The 13,790-nt window shown below is 45.2% G+C and overlaps 1 protein-coding gene across 6 annotated transcripts in view; it reads right to left on the bottom strand.

Moving 5' to 3' along the window:
- ZWILCH (zwilch kinetochore protein) overlaps window positions 1-13,790 on the bottom strand; it is a 38,583-nt gene that overhangs the window by 2,363 nt on the left and 22,430 nt on the right. For 5 of the 6 annotated variants that reach the window (XM_070054395.1, XM_070054397.1, XM_008268859.4 and 2 more), the window contains 9 exons: window positions 11,531-11,624; window positions 10,994-11,043; window positions 9,175-9,274; window positions 7,959-8,038; window positions 5,506-5,662; window positions 4,965-4,993; window positions 3,936-4,072; window positions 2,875-2,970; window positions 2,013-2,125 (listed from right to left, as the gene is read on the bottom strand). In XM_070054395.1, the coding sequence (XP_069910496.1) occupies window positions 2,013-2,125; window positions 2,875-2,970; window positions 3,936-4,072; window positions 4,965-4,993; window positions 5,506-5,662; window positions 7,959-8,038; window positions 9,175-9,274; window positions 10,994-11,043; window positions 11,531-11,624 (856 nt within the window). Of the gene's footprint in view, window positions 1-572; window positions 697-2,012; window positions 2,126-2,874; window positions 2,971-3,935; window positions 4,073-4,964; window positions 4,994-5,505; window positions 5,663-7,958; window positions 8,039-9,174; window positions 9,275-10,993; window positions 11,044-11,530; window positions 11,625-13,790 lie in introns of those variants that run through there. The other variant, XM_070054396.1, reaches the window with a different exon arrangement.

Genomic DNA, 13,790 nt, shown 5'->3' with positions numbered 1-13,790 from the left:
GGCGCATGGCTTCTGTAACAATCTCAGACCAGAATCGGGCAGCACATCGCACTGCATGTACATATGACATCATCCTGACACACTGACAGCGCGGTTAAATAACAGCGTTTAGGGCATTTTCTTTAAGTTATATGTGTCTCGTGGGAGCCTAGTGCTTTATTTTTTGTGCCAAATAGGGGTAAACAGTTTTAACAAACAATTTGTAGTTTAGGAAAGACACCCTACTTGGGATTTGTAGTCTTACAGCCTCACATACGTATCATTTGTGTCTCATGACTGTTCTATTTCAAAAATAAATGGCCCAGTTGTGAGATGGGATTACACCCACTTCCTTGTGGCTCAGCGTTTCGGTTTCCATCTTTTCTCCATTATCAACAGTCATTTACTGAGCACCCACTGGGTGGGCAGCACTCCCCTGGACACTGTTTTTCTCCCCCCTTATTCCCTCTCCCATGGTGCCTGAACGGGCACTGCTCTCTCGAGCTCCCAGCTGTTTCACACCATGAGATACCAGGAAAAGCTGGCCTTCAACCTCAGTATTCGGTCTAATTCCTTAAATGCAGGCGACCTGTGATAACACAAATCATTACTGGGCTTTAGCCTTCGTACCTGAGGCTTTGTGACAAATGAGGCTCGTGACAAATGAAGTTCTCCTTCAAGAGTGGGGTCTTTAGGCCAAAAGTCACTGAATAATTTCTAGACAAACACATCAAGAATATGTAATGGGTAGAAAAGGTTACTAAGTTCAAGTCAAAATGGAATTTGAGTACATTTCCAAGCATACAAATAGTTGATTTTGTAAGAATTTCATATATTCGTGGAAGGAGTTATTGGGCCAATGAATTAGCAAATTGAAATAATGTCAACATTCAAACTAATTTCCACTCTTGAAGCAACCTGTGACAGACTGAGAGGTGTTCCGTGTGCTTAGGGAGCCAGCATCACTGGGAACATTTACCTTTCTCATCATTACTATGGGTGAGGTCGAGCACCTTGTATTACGACACTGGAATTTCCTTTTTGGGAAACTGCTCATATCATCTGTCCTTTTTTACCAAGTTATTGACATTTTTCTTGCGGATTTGCAAGTTCTTTATATACCAGGAAAGGACGCCCTGTTCTGAGCACGAGATGCATCTCTCCTGGCTCACATCTGCCTGTTTAGCCTGCGGCGTTTTTTGCCATGCAGAAATCTCTTTGTGTTCAGTTGGTTTTCAACTCCCATGGCGCCCAGGTTTCATGTGGCACTTGGAGAAGACGTGCTGTGACTTCAGCTGGCTCCTTTAGGACTTCTGCAGTTTCGCTGTCTGAGCAGAGCCCCCGTCTGACACAAGTTCCCACTACGCCCGAATCAAGACGCACAGCTCTGGGAATAATTCTGCGAAGTATCCATCAGTAACACAGAACATCTGTATTCCCAGACTCCAGGCTTTTGAAATCTTAGGTTCTGTCTGAAATCAGACTGGTTGTCAAGTAATCCTTGCAAAATTTTAATGTTTCATGAACAAGAGACAACAGAACCTCAGACATGGGTGTCTGAGGAAGAGGGAAGACTTGGCGGCTTAGCTCTTTTCACAAAAGACTGCGAGACATTCACTGATGAACGTGGACCATACTGACAGAGCCCTGGGAACAGCCCTCACTCAGCCACAGGGGACACGAGGGTGGACACAGAACCATGATGGGCGGGGCGGTGCACAACGCTGTGAGGTGTGGCCTGCATTTCCACCTCGTCACCTATCTTTACTCCTCTGTGCCTCCTGTTTGCTCTCTTTTCTAATAAGCGTTTCTCTATCCCGGATAATGAGAAAAAGTGTCATTTTCACTCAGTGGATTCTCTGGGCATTACGCTTATACACATAAAAAGTGTCATTTTTTAAGACTAAATATGTTTTATACCTAGAGCTCAGGAGAATTATTTAAAACTAGTTCCTGAAGATAAGACAATGACCTCCCTAAGTTGTATTTTCTACTGGAATGACTTATCTGAACAGCTTAGAAACCATCTTTACCAGGTCTGTGAAAACTCAGGTGGTCTACAGGTGAGCTGTCACTGAGCTGCCAAACAGTTTTCACCTTCTTGTGACCGCTGTTTATTTCCACTCTCCATTTCTGTGGTTTCTCACTAAGGAAAGAAAAAAAAAAGTTTTTCTTTCTATAGCCATTTAGTGATGTCCTCATTTGCTAAACACTGATGAAGGAGAGACAAACAGGTCCCCACCCTCGAGAAGTGCAGTGGGGGCAGGGGTTGTGCGTGGCCGAGCGTTCAGATGGCTGGGTTGAGATGCTGCATCTCATATCCCGGTGCCTGGGTTAGATCCCTGGCACTGCTCCTGACCTGAGCTTCCTGCTGGTGCACACCCTGGGGAGCAGGGGTCCCTACCACACAAGAGGGAGGCCTGGACTGAGTTCCCAGCTCCTGGCCCTGGTCCCTGGCCAAATGCTGCTCTAGGCAGCTGGGGCGTGAATCAGAGTGTGGGATCTCTCTGCCTCTCCAAAAAAAAAAAAAAAAAAGTTTTAATTTTAAAAGACAACATTGATACCAATTTACCAATTCAATGTTTTCAAAAGCAGTAACAGAGAAATAGCAGACGTGTCAGGGGACAGAAGGTAAGACTATAACTCGGGGGTTGTACTCTCCATTCTGGGAGGGGATGTCAGGTGGAGAGAAAGGCCAGCACGAGAGGCCAGAGGCTCCCCGGCCTACAGAAAGCAGCCGCAGAGCCAGGAGGAGGTCAGATGGGGGGACTGAGACAATCAGCATCTCGGAGGGGAAGCAGCTCAGGGTCACCAGGTCTCCGTGGGACATGGACACCAAAACTGCCTACAGTCACGGAGGGGCTAAGGCGTTAATTTAATAATGAACTTGCTTACCTTTGGTATAAGTTTTTTATGGCAGCTGCTCTGACCGGTAGCTGAAAAATGTGTTGCTCATCAAGAGGATTCTGTTTATAGTATTTTATGCAGGATCTAAAACAAACAAACAAAAAGACCTTTTGAAAAAAGAGCTGGATGGAGATAAATCGTCAGGTCATGTGACGCTCAGGAGTGACCCTCAAAGTTTACCAACAACCACGAGCAGCAGCAGCAACACAAAGAATCATCTCAGCCACAGCATCAACACCAACCCCCGCTGACAAAAGCTTCCGTCATTTCTTTCTTTGAAAGGAAATTTCATTTAAAAAACATCACTGGTGGCCACATTTCTCATATACAGCAAACAGGAGAGGCTTTTTCAGGAGAAAATGGAGGGGAAGGAGACACAGCCTCCACTTTTCAGAGTCTAGTGAAGGGCTGACTCATTTACACTGCTGATCTTTAATGAGAAAAAGAAAAAACAAAAAAAACAAAAAAACAACACCTCTTCCAGGTTCTATTAAAAAATAATTATTTAAAAATTTTTCTTGCCACTGAGGCAGGTCCTAATTTTAGGAAAGGCAAAGGGTGCACTTATTTACGGTCTGAGGCCTCACACACACGCACCAGGCACCCAGGCCCACGGCCGCCCTGAGCAGTGCTGCCGGCAGGTCAGCATCAGGGCTCCAGTCCCTCCCCGGAGCAGAGACGGCGGCCATGGCAGTCTGGCCCAGGTTTATAGGGACGTAGGGAAGAGAGGAAACTAATATTTACCAGGTACCTACACAGTGTCAAATACCCTATACCCATTCACGGCATCATCTTTACAGCACACACGTGGGGTTATCAGAGGAGTAAGATTCACGGAAAGGACCTTCCCAAGGCAGTCAGAAAGCTCAGAGCCAGAAGTCACGTCGGTTCCTGTCGCAGCCTTGCCTTCCTAGGACACTGACCAGAACCGTGCATCCGGGAGGACAGGCGAACAGGTGCTACCCTAACTGGCAATGAAACTGTACAGATTTTGCCTGCAGTTTTGCAGAATGAATACATTTTATGTAAGTAACAACAGAGATACTTACTGTGTCAGAGAAAAGAGAAGCTCATGTTGAAGTTTAATGAAAAGCATGCAACTGACTACTATTTCTAGAATATGGTGGAGCTTCTGAACACGATAAACCTGCTCTTGTAAATCTACTGATGGAGAAATGAAGTATTCCTGAAATGAAAAAGGTAAAAGCAAAACAGGGCGTTAAAAAGTAGGTTCTTGGGGCTGGTGCTGTGGTGCAGTGGGTTAAGCCACTGCCTGCAGTGCCAGCATCCCATATGGGCGCCGGTTCTAGTCTCGGCTGCTCCACTTCCCATCCAGCTCTCTGCTATGGCCTGGGAAACAGTGGAAGATGGCCCAAGTGCTTGTGTCCCGGCTCCCACGTGGGAGACCCAGAAGAAGCTCCTGGCTCCTGGCTTCGGATCAGCAGCTCCGGCTGTTGTGACCAATTGGGGAGTGAACCATTGGATGGAAGACCTCTCTCTGCCTCTCCTTCTCTGTGTAACTTTTTTTTTTTTTTAAGATTTATTTATTTGAAAGAGTTACACAGAGAGAGGAGAGGCAGAGAGAGAGGGGTCTTCCTTCCGATGGTTCACTCCCCAATTGGCCACATGGCCAGAGCTTTTAAATAACCGTACACAGAATGGGTAAAAGAAAAACCAAGGCCGGTGCCGCGGCTCAATAGGCTAATCCTCCACCTGCGGTGCCAGCACACCGGGTTCTAGTCCCAGTCTTCTGTCCCGGTTGCATCTCTTCCAGGCCAGCTCTCTGCTGTGGCCCGGGAGTGTAGTGGAGGATGGCCCAAGTGCTTGGGCCCTGCACCTGCATGGGAGACCAGGAGGAAGCACCTGGCTCCTGCCTTCAGATCAGCGCGGTGTGCCGGCTGCAGCATGCCAGCCGCAGCGCGCCGGCCGCGGTGGCCATTAGAGGGTGAACCAATGGCAAAGGAAGACCTTTCTCTCTATCTCTCTCTCTCACTGTCTACTCTGCCTGTCAAAAAAAAAATAAATAAATAAATAAAAAGAAAAAGAAAAACCAAGTTGAGAATGAGAAATGAACTCACCAAATGGTTCAAAGATGCAAGTTCTTGACCTATGAAGAAAAAAATGCAGATGCACAAATAAGGTTTAGGAATTGTCTACTACATGCTAAGGAAGCTAAGGAAACCTCCTGATAGCTCATCAATCAAAGAGATGGTCAAGGTAAATAGGAACTCTCAAAAGCCCCAATTTTCTCACATGACACCATAACAAAATGCCAGCACTTACTCTAAAACTGATCATATTGTGCTTCTAATGAAAAGAATCCAGTGTTGGGTATTCAAACATCTTACAAAAGGGTTTTTTATTTATGACACTAAACTAGCAGAATCTCAAATGTTTGAATTAAAAACAAACCCACAAACAACAACTACAGTGATATGTAACTGAATACCTGGATGAAGGGACAAACTAGGGCCACAGAAGGAAATGCTTATCTCACAGGAGCCAGGCAAAGCCAGCTCACAAATGACCAGGGGTCAGCAGAAGGACGAAATCTGAGAACATCTACACAGACAACAACTGAGACGTGCATTTCTATCTTTTGAGCTGGGAAAGACTTACCTATGAAAAAACTGATATAATCTTTCTTTAGTTTGTCCAAACCAATTTCCAAAAGTATCTGAAGTGGAATAGTCCCTGTGAGAGAAACTGTGTCCATGGTGCCGTGGTAGGACTGATGAATGAGCTTGCTCAGTAAGCTGTTACTCCCACTGTGGAGCTAGAAATCGAGAACATTTTATAAATCGTAGATAAATCCAACAGGCAAAAGAGAAGTAAATTACATCTTCCATGAGTTAAACATTGTTAAGTTTACATTCTTAGTCTCCCGACACTATAAATGGTTGCAACCAAAGTCACAACCTATAAACATGCCAGTTTCTGAAATGCTGTTCCTAGCTCCCCCCACCTTTTTAGGGTTAAGTCTGAAACTACAAAGAAGAGCTTAAACCTATCACCCCTAGGTACAATTCCACCAAAGAGAAGTCACAGTTGTCCTCAGAGGCTTCACAGCTAGGAATTCTCCTGTCCTCCGTCGTGAGACACTGCTGCTCCACAAAACACTCCCTGTGTGGTCCCTGCTTTTGTCACAAGGAACTCCTCACTGGCTGCAATGTCCAGCACACTAACTGCAAATTAAGAAGTGCTGTGAACTAGAGATTTCACACTGTTCTAAAGGTTAAACAATTCATTTTAAATCTACATAAAACATCTGTCATTTTTCCATTCCTTTCCAATATCTCTACTTGCATCACTGTTGTTTGCAATTTCTTTTTTTGAATGAATGGCACCTCATTTCCAATCAATGTACAGAGCAGGATTACACTACAAACCCACAAACACCAAAACTCAGGGAAAACCTCGGTGGCCCAAATGAAAAAGCCCAGGATCCCTACGCCTGACGCCTCTGCTTGGAGTGTGCCCGGCCACACCTCCCAACATGGCTTAGCTCCTATGCTCAGCAAGTGGCAGCCAGATTAATGAAAATAACTCCTAGTAAGTGAGGAATCCCTTTGTTTCTAACTTTTTACTTAGTCTTTTCTTGATTATAAAAGCAGTACGAGGGGCTGATGCTGTGGTGCAGTGGGGTAAGCTGCTACTTATGACACTAACATCCTGTATGGATGCTGGTTCATGTCCTGGCTGTTCCCCTTCCAATCCAGCTCCCTGCTGGACTGTCTGGGAAAGTAGCAGGAGAGAGCCCAAGTGTCTGGGCCCCTGCTACAGTAGACCTGGATGAAGCTCCTGGCTCCTGGCTTTGCCCAACATAGGCCTGGCCATTGTGGTCATTTGAGGAGTAAACTAGCAGATGGAAGCTCTCTCCCCATAAGTCTGCCTTTCTAATAAATAAGTAAATCTTTAAAAAAAAAAAAAAAGATTTTTTTAGTTATTTGAAAGTCAGAGTTAGAGAGAGGCAGAGCCAGAGAGAGAGAAAGGTCATCCATCCACTGTGTTCACTCCCCAAAAGATCACAATGGCCAGAGCTGTGCTGATCTGAAGCTAGGAGCTTCTTCTGGATCTCCCACATGGGTGCAGGGGCCCAAGGACTTGGGCCATCTTCCACTGCTTTCCCAGGCCACAGCAGAGAACTGGATGGGAAGTGGAGCAGCCGGGACTTGAATCGGCACCCATATGGGATGCCGGCACTGTAGGCCATTGCACCACAGCAATGGCCCCAATAAGTAAATCTTGAAAAATTTTAAAAAGCACAGATTCATTGTGGAAATTGTAATGTGCAGAAAAGTTCAGGGCTAGCACCGTGGTATAGAAGATTAAGCCTCCAACTGCAGTGTTGGCATCCCATATGGGCACTAGTTTGAATCCTGGCTACTCCACTTCTGATCTAGCTCGTTGCTAATACACCTAAGAAAGCAGCAAAAGTGCTTGGGCCCATGCACCCACATGAGAAACTTGGAGGAAGCTCCTAGCTCCTGGTTTTGGCTTGGCCCAGCCCCAGCCATTGTGGCCATTTGGGGAATAATCAGTGCATGGAAGGTCACTCCCTCTCTATCTCTGTCTTTCAAGTAAATAAATAAATCTTTATTAAAAAAAAAAAAAAAGAAAAAATATGTAATTCAAATGGAAAAAGTCACTTGGAACCCTTCCACCAGAAGGTGAAAAGCTTTGAAAACCTCATGCTACACTGTGAGGCTCTCAATACGTTAGTTATCAAAACTGCTCTTTAGGAAGAGAGTCCCAGTTTGTATTCTCAGGAGTATAGAGGAGGACTCATCTACAGCAGCAGTTGGTGACAACATCAGAGGTGCACACACTGAGCACTTAACCAGGAGCCAGGCAGCAGGAGATGCACATGAACTGAACGGTTATCCCTGCACCAACACTGGGAGGCAGTTACTGTCCCCACCCTCACTTCCAGACAAGGACCTTGTGACCAGGTTGGTGAAGGACCTGCCCACGTCTGCAGAGCTAGAATTCAAACCCAAGCAATGTGCTCCCACGCCTGTGTCCTGACCCATCGTGCTGGGCTGCTGAGGAAACAGCAAGTCACAACCTACCCACGGCTGGATGTCACCACGCTGCAGACTCTGGATGACCAGCGAGAAACACTTCACCAAGTCTTGATACGAAACCACACCTTGAAAAACACATCAGTCTGATGTTATTTTCATATTAAATGCATCATTCATTTTAATATACAAATGAAATGATTAATAACCTGTACTTTATGGATGGAGAAGAAAGGAATTAAAGATGGTTAAAAAAAGGTTTAATACATTTTAAAAATATTTTTATTTACTAGGGGCCAGCATTGTGGTATAGTGGGTAAAGCCACCACTGTGACACCAGCATCCCACGTGGGCACTGGGTTCATCCCAGATGCTTTGCTTCTGATCCAGCTTCCTGCTAATGGCCTGGGAAAAGCAGCAGCAGATGGTCCAAGTGCTTGGGCCTCTGTCATCCACATGGGAGAGCTGGATGAAGCTCTAGGCTCAAGCCTGGGCCAGTTCTGGATGTTGTGGCCATCTCAGGAGTGAACCAGCAGGTGGAAGATCCCTCTCTCTTTCTCTCTCCGTAACTCTGACTTTCAAATAAGAAATAAAATCTTTTTAAAAAACTCACTTATTTCAAGGTAGAGAGACAAAGATCTGCAACTTGCTGATTCACCCAAATACATGCAACAATTGGCACTAGGCCAGGCCCAAGCCAGAAGCTGGAAACTCAATCTGGCTTCCATACGGGTGGAAGGGACTCAAGTACTTGGTCCATCACCTTCTGTCTCCAACAGTGCACATTAGCAGGAAGCTGGACTCAGAAGAGGAGCTGGGACTCAACCCCAGGCACTGATATGGAACGTGGGCATCCCCAGGGGTGGTTTAACTACTGTACTAAACGCCCACCTGAAATAATACATTGTTAAAGAAATCCAGGTCAGATCGCAGACAAAACAAAACAAACAAAAAAAACTTAGAGGGCCAGCATGGTGGCGCAGCAGGTAAAGCTGCTGCCTGTAGTGCCTCCCACATGGGCACTGGTCTGTGTCCCGGCTGCTCCACTTCCGATCCAGCTCCCTGCTATGGCCCAAGTGCTTGGGCCCCTGCACCCATGTGGGAGACCCGGAAGAAGCTCCCGGCTCCTGGTTGGCCGTTGTTGCCAACTGGGGAGTGAACCAGCAGATAGAAGACCTCTCTCTCTCTGCCTCTCTGTAACTTTGCCTTTCAAAATAAATAAATAAATAAAACAGGAAAGAGTGTAATCACGCCGGAAACCTACTGCTGCTCATCTTGCACCACAGCTGCTCAGCGAAGTCGAGGTCCCCGCGCACCGTGATCAGCACAGACCTGTCCACCGCGGCAGCGTCGGGCTTCACGCTCTGGAGAGGAAACACGCCTCAGCAAACACTCAGCTCAAACCCAGGAGGAGGACGCTGGGGTAGCAAGGCTTTAAAACACAGATTCACGAACACAAAGGCGGACACAGATGCATTTCTACAATTGCATTCGCTAATGAGGACAAACTCATCCACACAGTGCACGACTGCAGCCTGCAAATCATTTCAGAACTGGAATGCCCCAAATCAACAAACAACAAATGCTGGAAGGACGTGGGGAAAAAGGTGCCCTAAGCCACTGATGGTGGGAATGCACAGCAACTGTGGAAGACAGGATGGAGATACCTCAGAAATCTGAATATGGGACCTCCATATGACCCAGCCATCACACTCCTGGGAATTCACCCAAGGGAAATGAAATCAGCATATGGAAGAGTTATCTGTTCCCCTGTTTACTGCAGCTCAATTCACAATAGCTAAGATATGGACTCAACCCAAATGCCCATCAACTGAACACTGGATACAGAAATTATGGGATATGCATACCATGGAATACTACATAGCAGAAAAAATGAAATCCTGTCATTTGCAACAAAATGGATGAAACCGGAAAACATCACACTTAGTGAAACAAGCCAGTCCCAAAAGGACAATCCCATATGTTCTTCCTGATCTGTGATAATTAATAGAGCACCTAAAAGGTAATCTATAGAAGTGAAATTAATACTTCGAGATGCAATGACTTTGAACAGCCCTTGTCTCAAACTATTGAGGAATAGTTTTTTTTTTCCATACAGTTTATGGAACTCTGCTTAGTATAGAGTTAATCATATGTGTATAAAGTTAATTGAAAACAGATCTTAGTAAAAAAATAAGAATGGGAATAGGAGAGGGAGGAGGAAGAGGGATGGGGGGGTGGGGGAGGTATGGTGGGAATAATCACTATGTTCCCAAAGTTGTATTGATGGAATGCATGAAGTTTGTATTCCTTAAATAAAAGGTTTCTGGGGGGAAAAAAAACTGGAATGCTTAATAAATATTCAACTTTTCTTATAGGTGAAAATCTTTAAGAAATTACCTTTTTCTTCATTTCTTTTTATGTCAAATGAGAATATAACCAGCTTAATAAATAAATACATAAATATAATACCATATTACAGCATAGTGAAATAAGATCTTATAGTATACTACTAACAATTTCACTTATATATCTCCACAACTGAGCAACTAATTAATATTTACATGTAATTCTCATTATAAAAATACTTACCAGCTCTTAAGGAAAGCAATCACTAGCACTGACATTAAAGACGAGAAAAGGGACCAGTGCTGTAGTGTAGGGGGTTAAGCCTATGCCTGTGGCGCTGGCATCCCATATGGGTGCGGGTTCGTGTCCCGGCTGCTCCACTTCTGATTCAGCTCTCTGCTATGGCCTAGGAAAAGCACTGGAATACGACCCAAATGCTTGGGCCCCTGCACCCACATAGGAGACCTGCAGGAAGCTCCTGGCTCCTAGCTTCAGATCAGCCCCACTCTGGCCATTGTGACCATTTGGGGAGTAAATCAGCCGATAGAAGACCTCTCTGTCTGTAACTCTGCCTCACAAATAAATAATCTTAAAGAAAAAAAAAAAAAAAGACTACAAAAACTCCCCAAAATGCAGCCCTGACTATATGAGATCCATCCAAGATGGTACAACATGAAACATAACAGTACAATCCAATTTCAAAGGTTCATTTCTATGTGACAGCAATCACTCACCTCTGTGTCCTTTCTTGTGGAATCACCAAATCCATCCAGCTGTTTCAAGTCTAGAAAGTGGCAGAAGTTGGTTAATTCTCGATTCTACTGTTCTGCTCTGCAAATTATTTGCATCCTAATCCCATTTTCAAGTGGCACACAGGACAAGAGACGTGAAACTGGGGACTTGGGCCATGACTGGAATCTCCAGCAGAGGGAATTCGAGGTTCCCATCACATCAGGTGTGGGAGGAACTGAGGGACACGACAGCCCCAGCCTGCCCCTGCCAGGAGCACAGCAGGGATGCAGAGGCTACCGGTTCACCCCTCTTTTCCTCCAGTGTCAGATATGGCTGTGTCACAGAAATTTCAAATCAAATCTTACTCACTTTTAAGATGACTTCACGACAAAAGCTGTCCCTTCAACCATGTCAGACTTCATCATTTTATACATATTCCAACCAAAAAGAATATCAAGCCACAGAGACAACTTGTATTTAAGTATAGCAAATATAAATTCTCAGTTAAGAAAAAGAAAAATGAGTTAGGAAACAAATACCGTTCAGAAATTCCTGTACAAGTTCAACAGCAGATTTTGCTTCCAGAGGCTCGAGCCACTCGGTAACACCAGTCCTCAAACCATCAGCCAACACCTACACGGAGATTTTAAAAAGCCCAAAGACTTCGTCAGCAGAAAGCACAGTTTAATCAGTAAGGATCCATTTAATATTATTAATTGTGCTAACATTTTACAGTGTTTGTCGCTTGCCAGCTATGGCAGAAGTGCTTTATATGTAGTATGTTATCCTAACAAAACTCTTGGGTGCGGGGGGAGACCAGTGCTGTGGCATAGTGGTTAAGGCCCTGGCCTGCAGTGCGGGCATCCCATATGGGCGCTGGTTCAAGTCCCAGCTGCTCCACTTCTGATCCAGCTCCCTGCTATGGCCTGGGAAAAGCATTGGAAGATGGTCCCAGTGCTTGGGTCCCTGCACCCAGAAGAAGCTCCAGGCTTCTGGCTTCAGATCAACCCAGCTCCAGCCATTGTGGCCAGCAGATGGTTCATCTCTCTCTCTCTCACTCTCTCTCTCGCCTCTGCCTCTCTAATTCTCTGCCTTTCAAATAAATAAATCTTAAAAACAACAACAAAACAATTCTGAGGTAAACTTTGTTTACCTTTGCTTTGTTCCATCTTGCTGAGGTCAAGAAAGTCACTCACTCACTCATGGTCTCACTGTCAGCAAACAGTGTCAGGATACACAGCCAGTGTCATTCCAAAGACGGTGCACGTGCACAGGTGCTACAGGGGTCAGGACTAGTGGCAGGGCACGCCCTGAAGACGCTGGTCTTTTGGTTAAGAAGGACACACAGTGCAGAAGAGATCCTCAGGAAACGACCACTGTGAGAATGCATGGCGCTCAAGAGACCCAGATGAGGCTCCTGGCTCTGGCCTGACCCAGCCCTGACTGCTGCAGCCATTTGGAGAGTGAGCCAGAGGATGGAACATCTCTCTCTGACTCTGTAACTCTGACTTATAAATAACTAAATCTTTAAAAAAATGTAAAATGGTGCAGTCACTGTGGATAAAAGTGACAGCTCAGCAGTTCCTCAGAACTCAGTCACCACCTGACCCAGCAACTCCATTCCAGAGGTGTGAAACATCCACAGAGACATTCCTACAGCAGTGTTCATGGCATCATTCATAACAGCCATGGGGCCGGTGATGTGGCGTAGCGGGTTAGGCCTTCACCAGCACTCCACATAGGCGCTGATTTGAGTGAGACCCGGGTGCTCCACTTCTGATCCAGCTCCTTGCTGAGCCTGGGAAAGCAGAGGAGGACAGCCCAAGTTGTACTTAGGGCCCTGCACCCATGTGGGATGGACAGAAGAAGCTCTGGGCTCTTGGCTTCAGCCTGGCCCAGCCCCAGCCATTGCAGACATTTGGGGAGTGAACCAGCAGATGGAAGACCTCTCTCTCTCTCTCTCCCCTCCTCTCTCTATAACTCTGCCTTTCAAATAAAAAAAAATCTTAAAACTAAGTAAATAAATATTCACAGTATGTTCATCAACCAATGAATGGATTAACCAAATGTGGTATGTCCATGCAGTGGAATGCTATTTGGCAACAAAAAAGCAACAAAGCACTACAGAAAACAGATTAATGACTGCAAGCGGCTAGTGGGGGTTAGCTGGAGGGGATGAAAATGTTCTAAAATTAGATATGGTGAAAGCTGTGCAACTTAGTAAATACACTAAAAAACTGAAATTGCACACTTAATATGGGTAAATGTAATGGGGTGAAATATATATTTCAACAAAGCTGTTATAAAAAGACGTAAGTAGGACACTGAGTGGATCCTAGTTTGCTTTGTATACCAAACTAACGGAGTCTCTACTGCACTAAAATGAGGAATCCCTTTGAGATTCAATACATAGACTTGAGCCCAAATTACTGACACACAAAATTATTAAAACAAATGCTCATTAACCTTTAGTATCAATCAAAATCCCCATATATCAGCAGAACATTAAACTTGGGAGTAAAATGGCAGCTGACCAACCAGGAAAGAGGAGAACTACTCATGAATACAAACCAAATACCCCAGTAGCAAGGCAGGGAAGATCAGAGACTATCAACCAACTAATGCTCCCTTTACAGCAGAGGTGAAGAGTGCTCGGCCCAAGGGCCATATGAGACATGCAAAATCATGTGGTCTGGAACTGCCAAGGCAACTGCAGGTCTGTAGTAAGCTTTTTTTTTTTTTTTTTTTTTTTTTTTTTTGACAGGCAGAGTGGACAGTGAGAGAGAGAGACAGAGAGAA

Source organism: Oryctolagus cuniculus, chromosome 12, assembly GCF_964237555.1.
Source record: "Oryctolagus cuniculus chromosome 12, mOryCun1.1, whole genome shotgun sequence".
Lineage (NCBI taxonomy): Eukaryota > Metazoa > Chordata > Mammalia > Lagomorpha > Leporidae > Oryctolagus > Oryctolagus cuniculus.
This window is presented reverse-complemented; position numbering and strand designations above follow the sequence as displayed.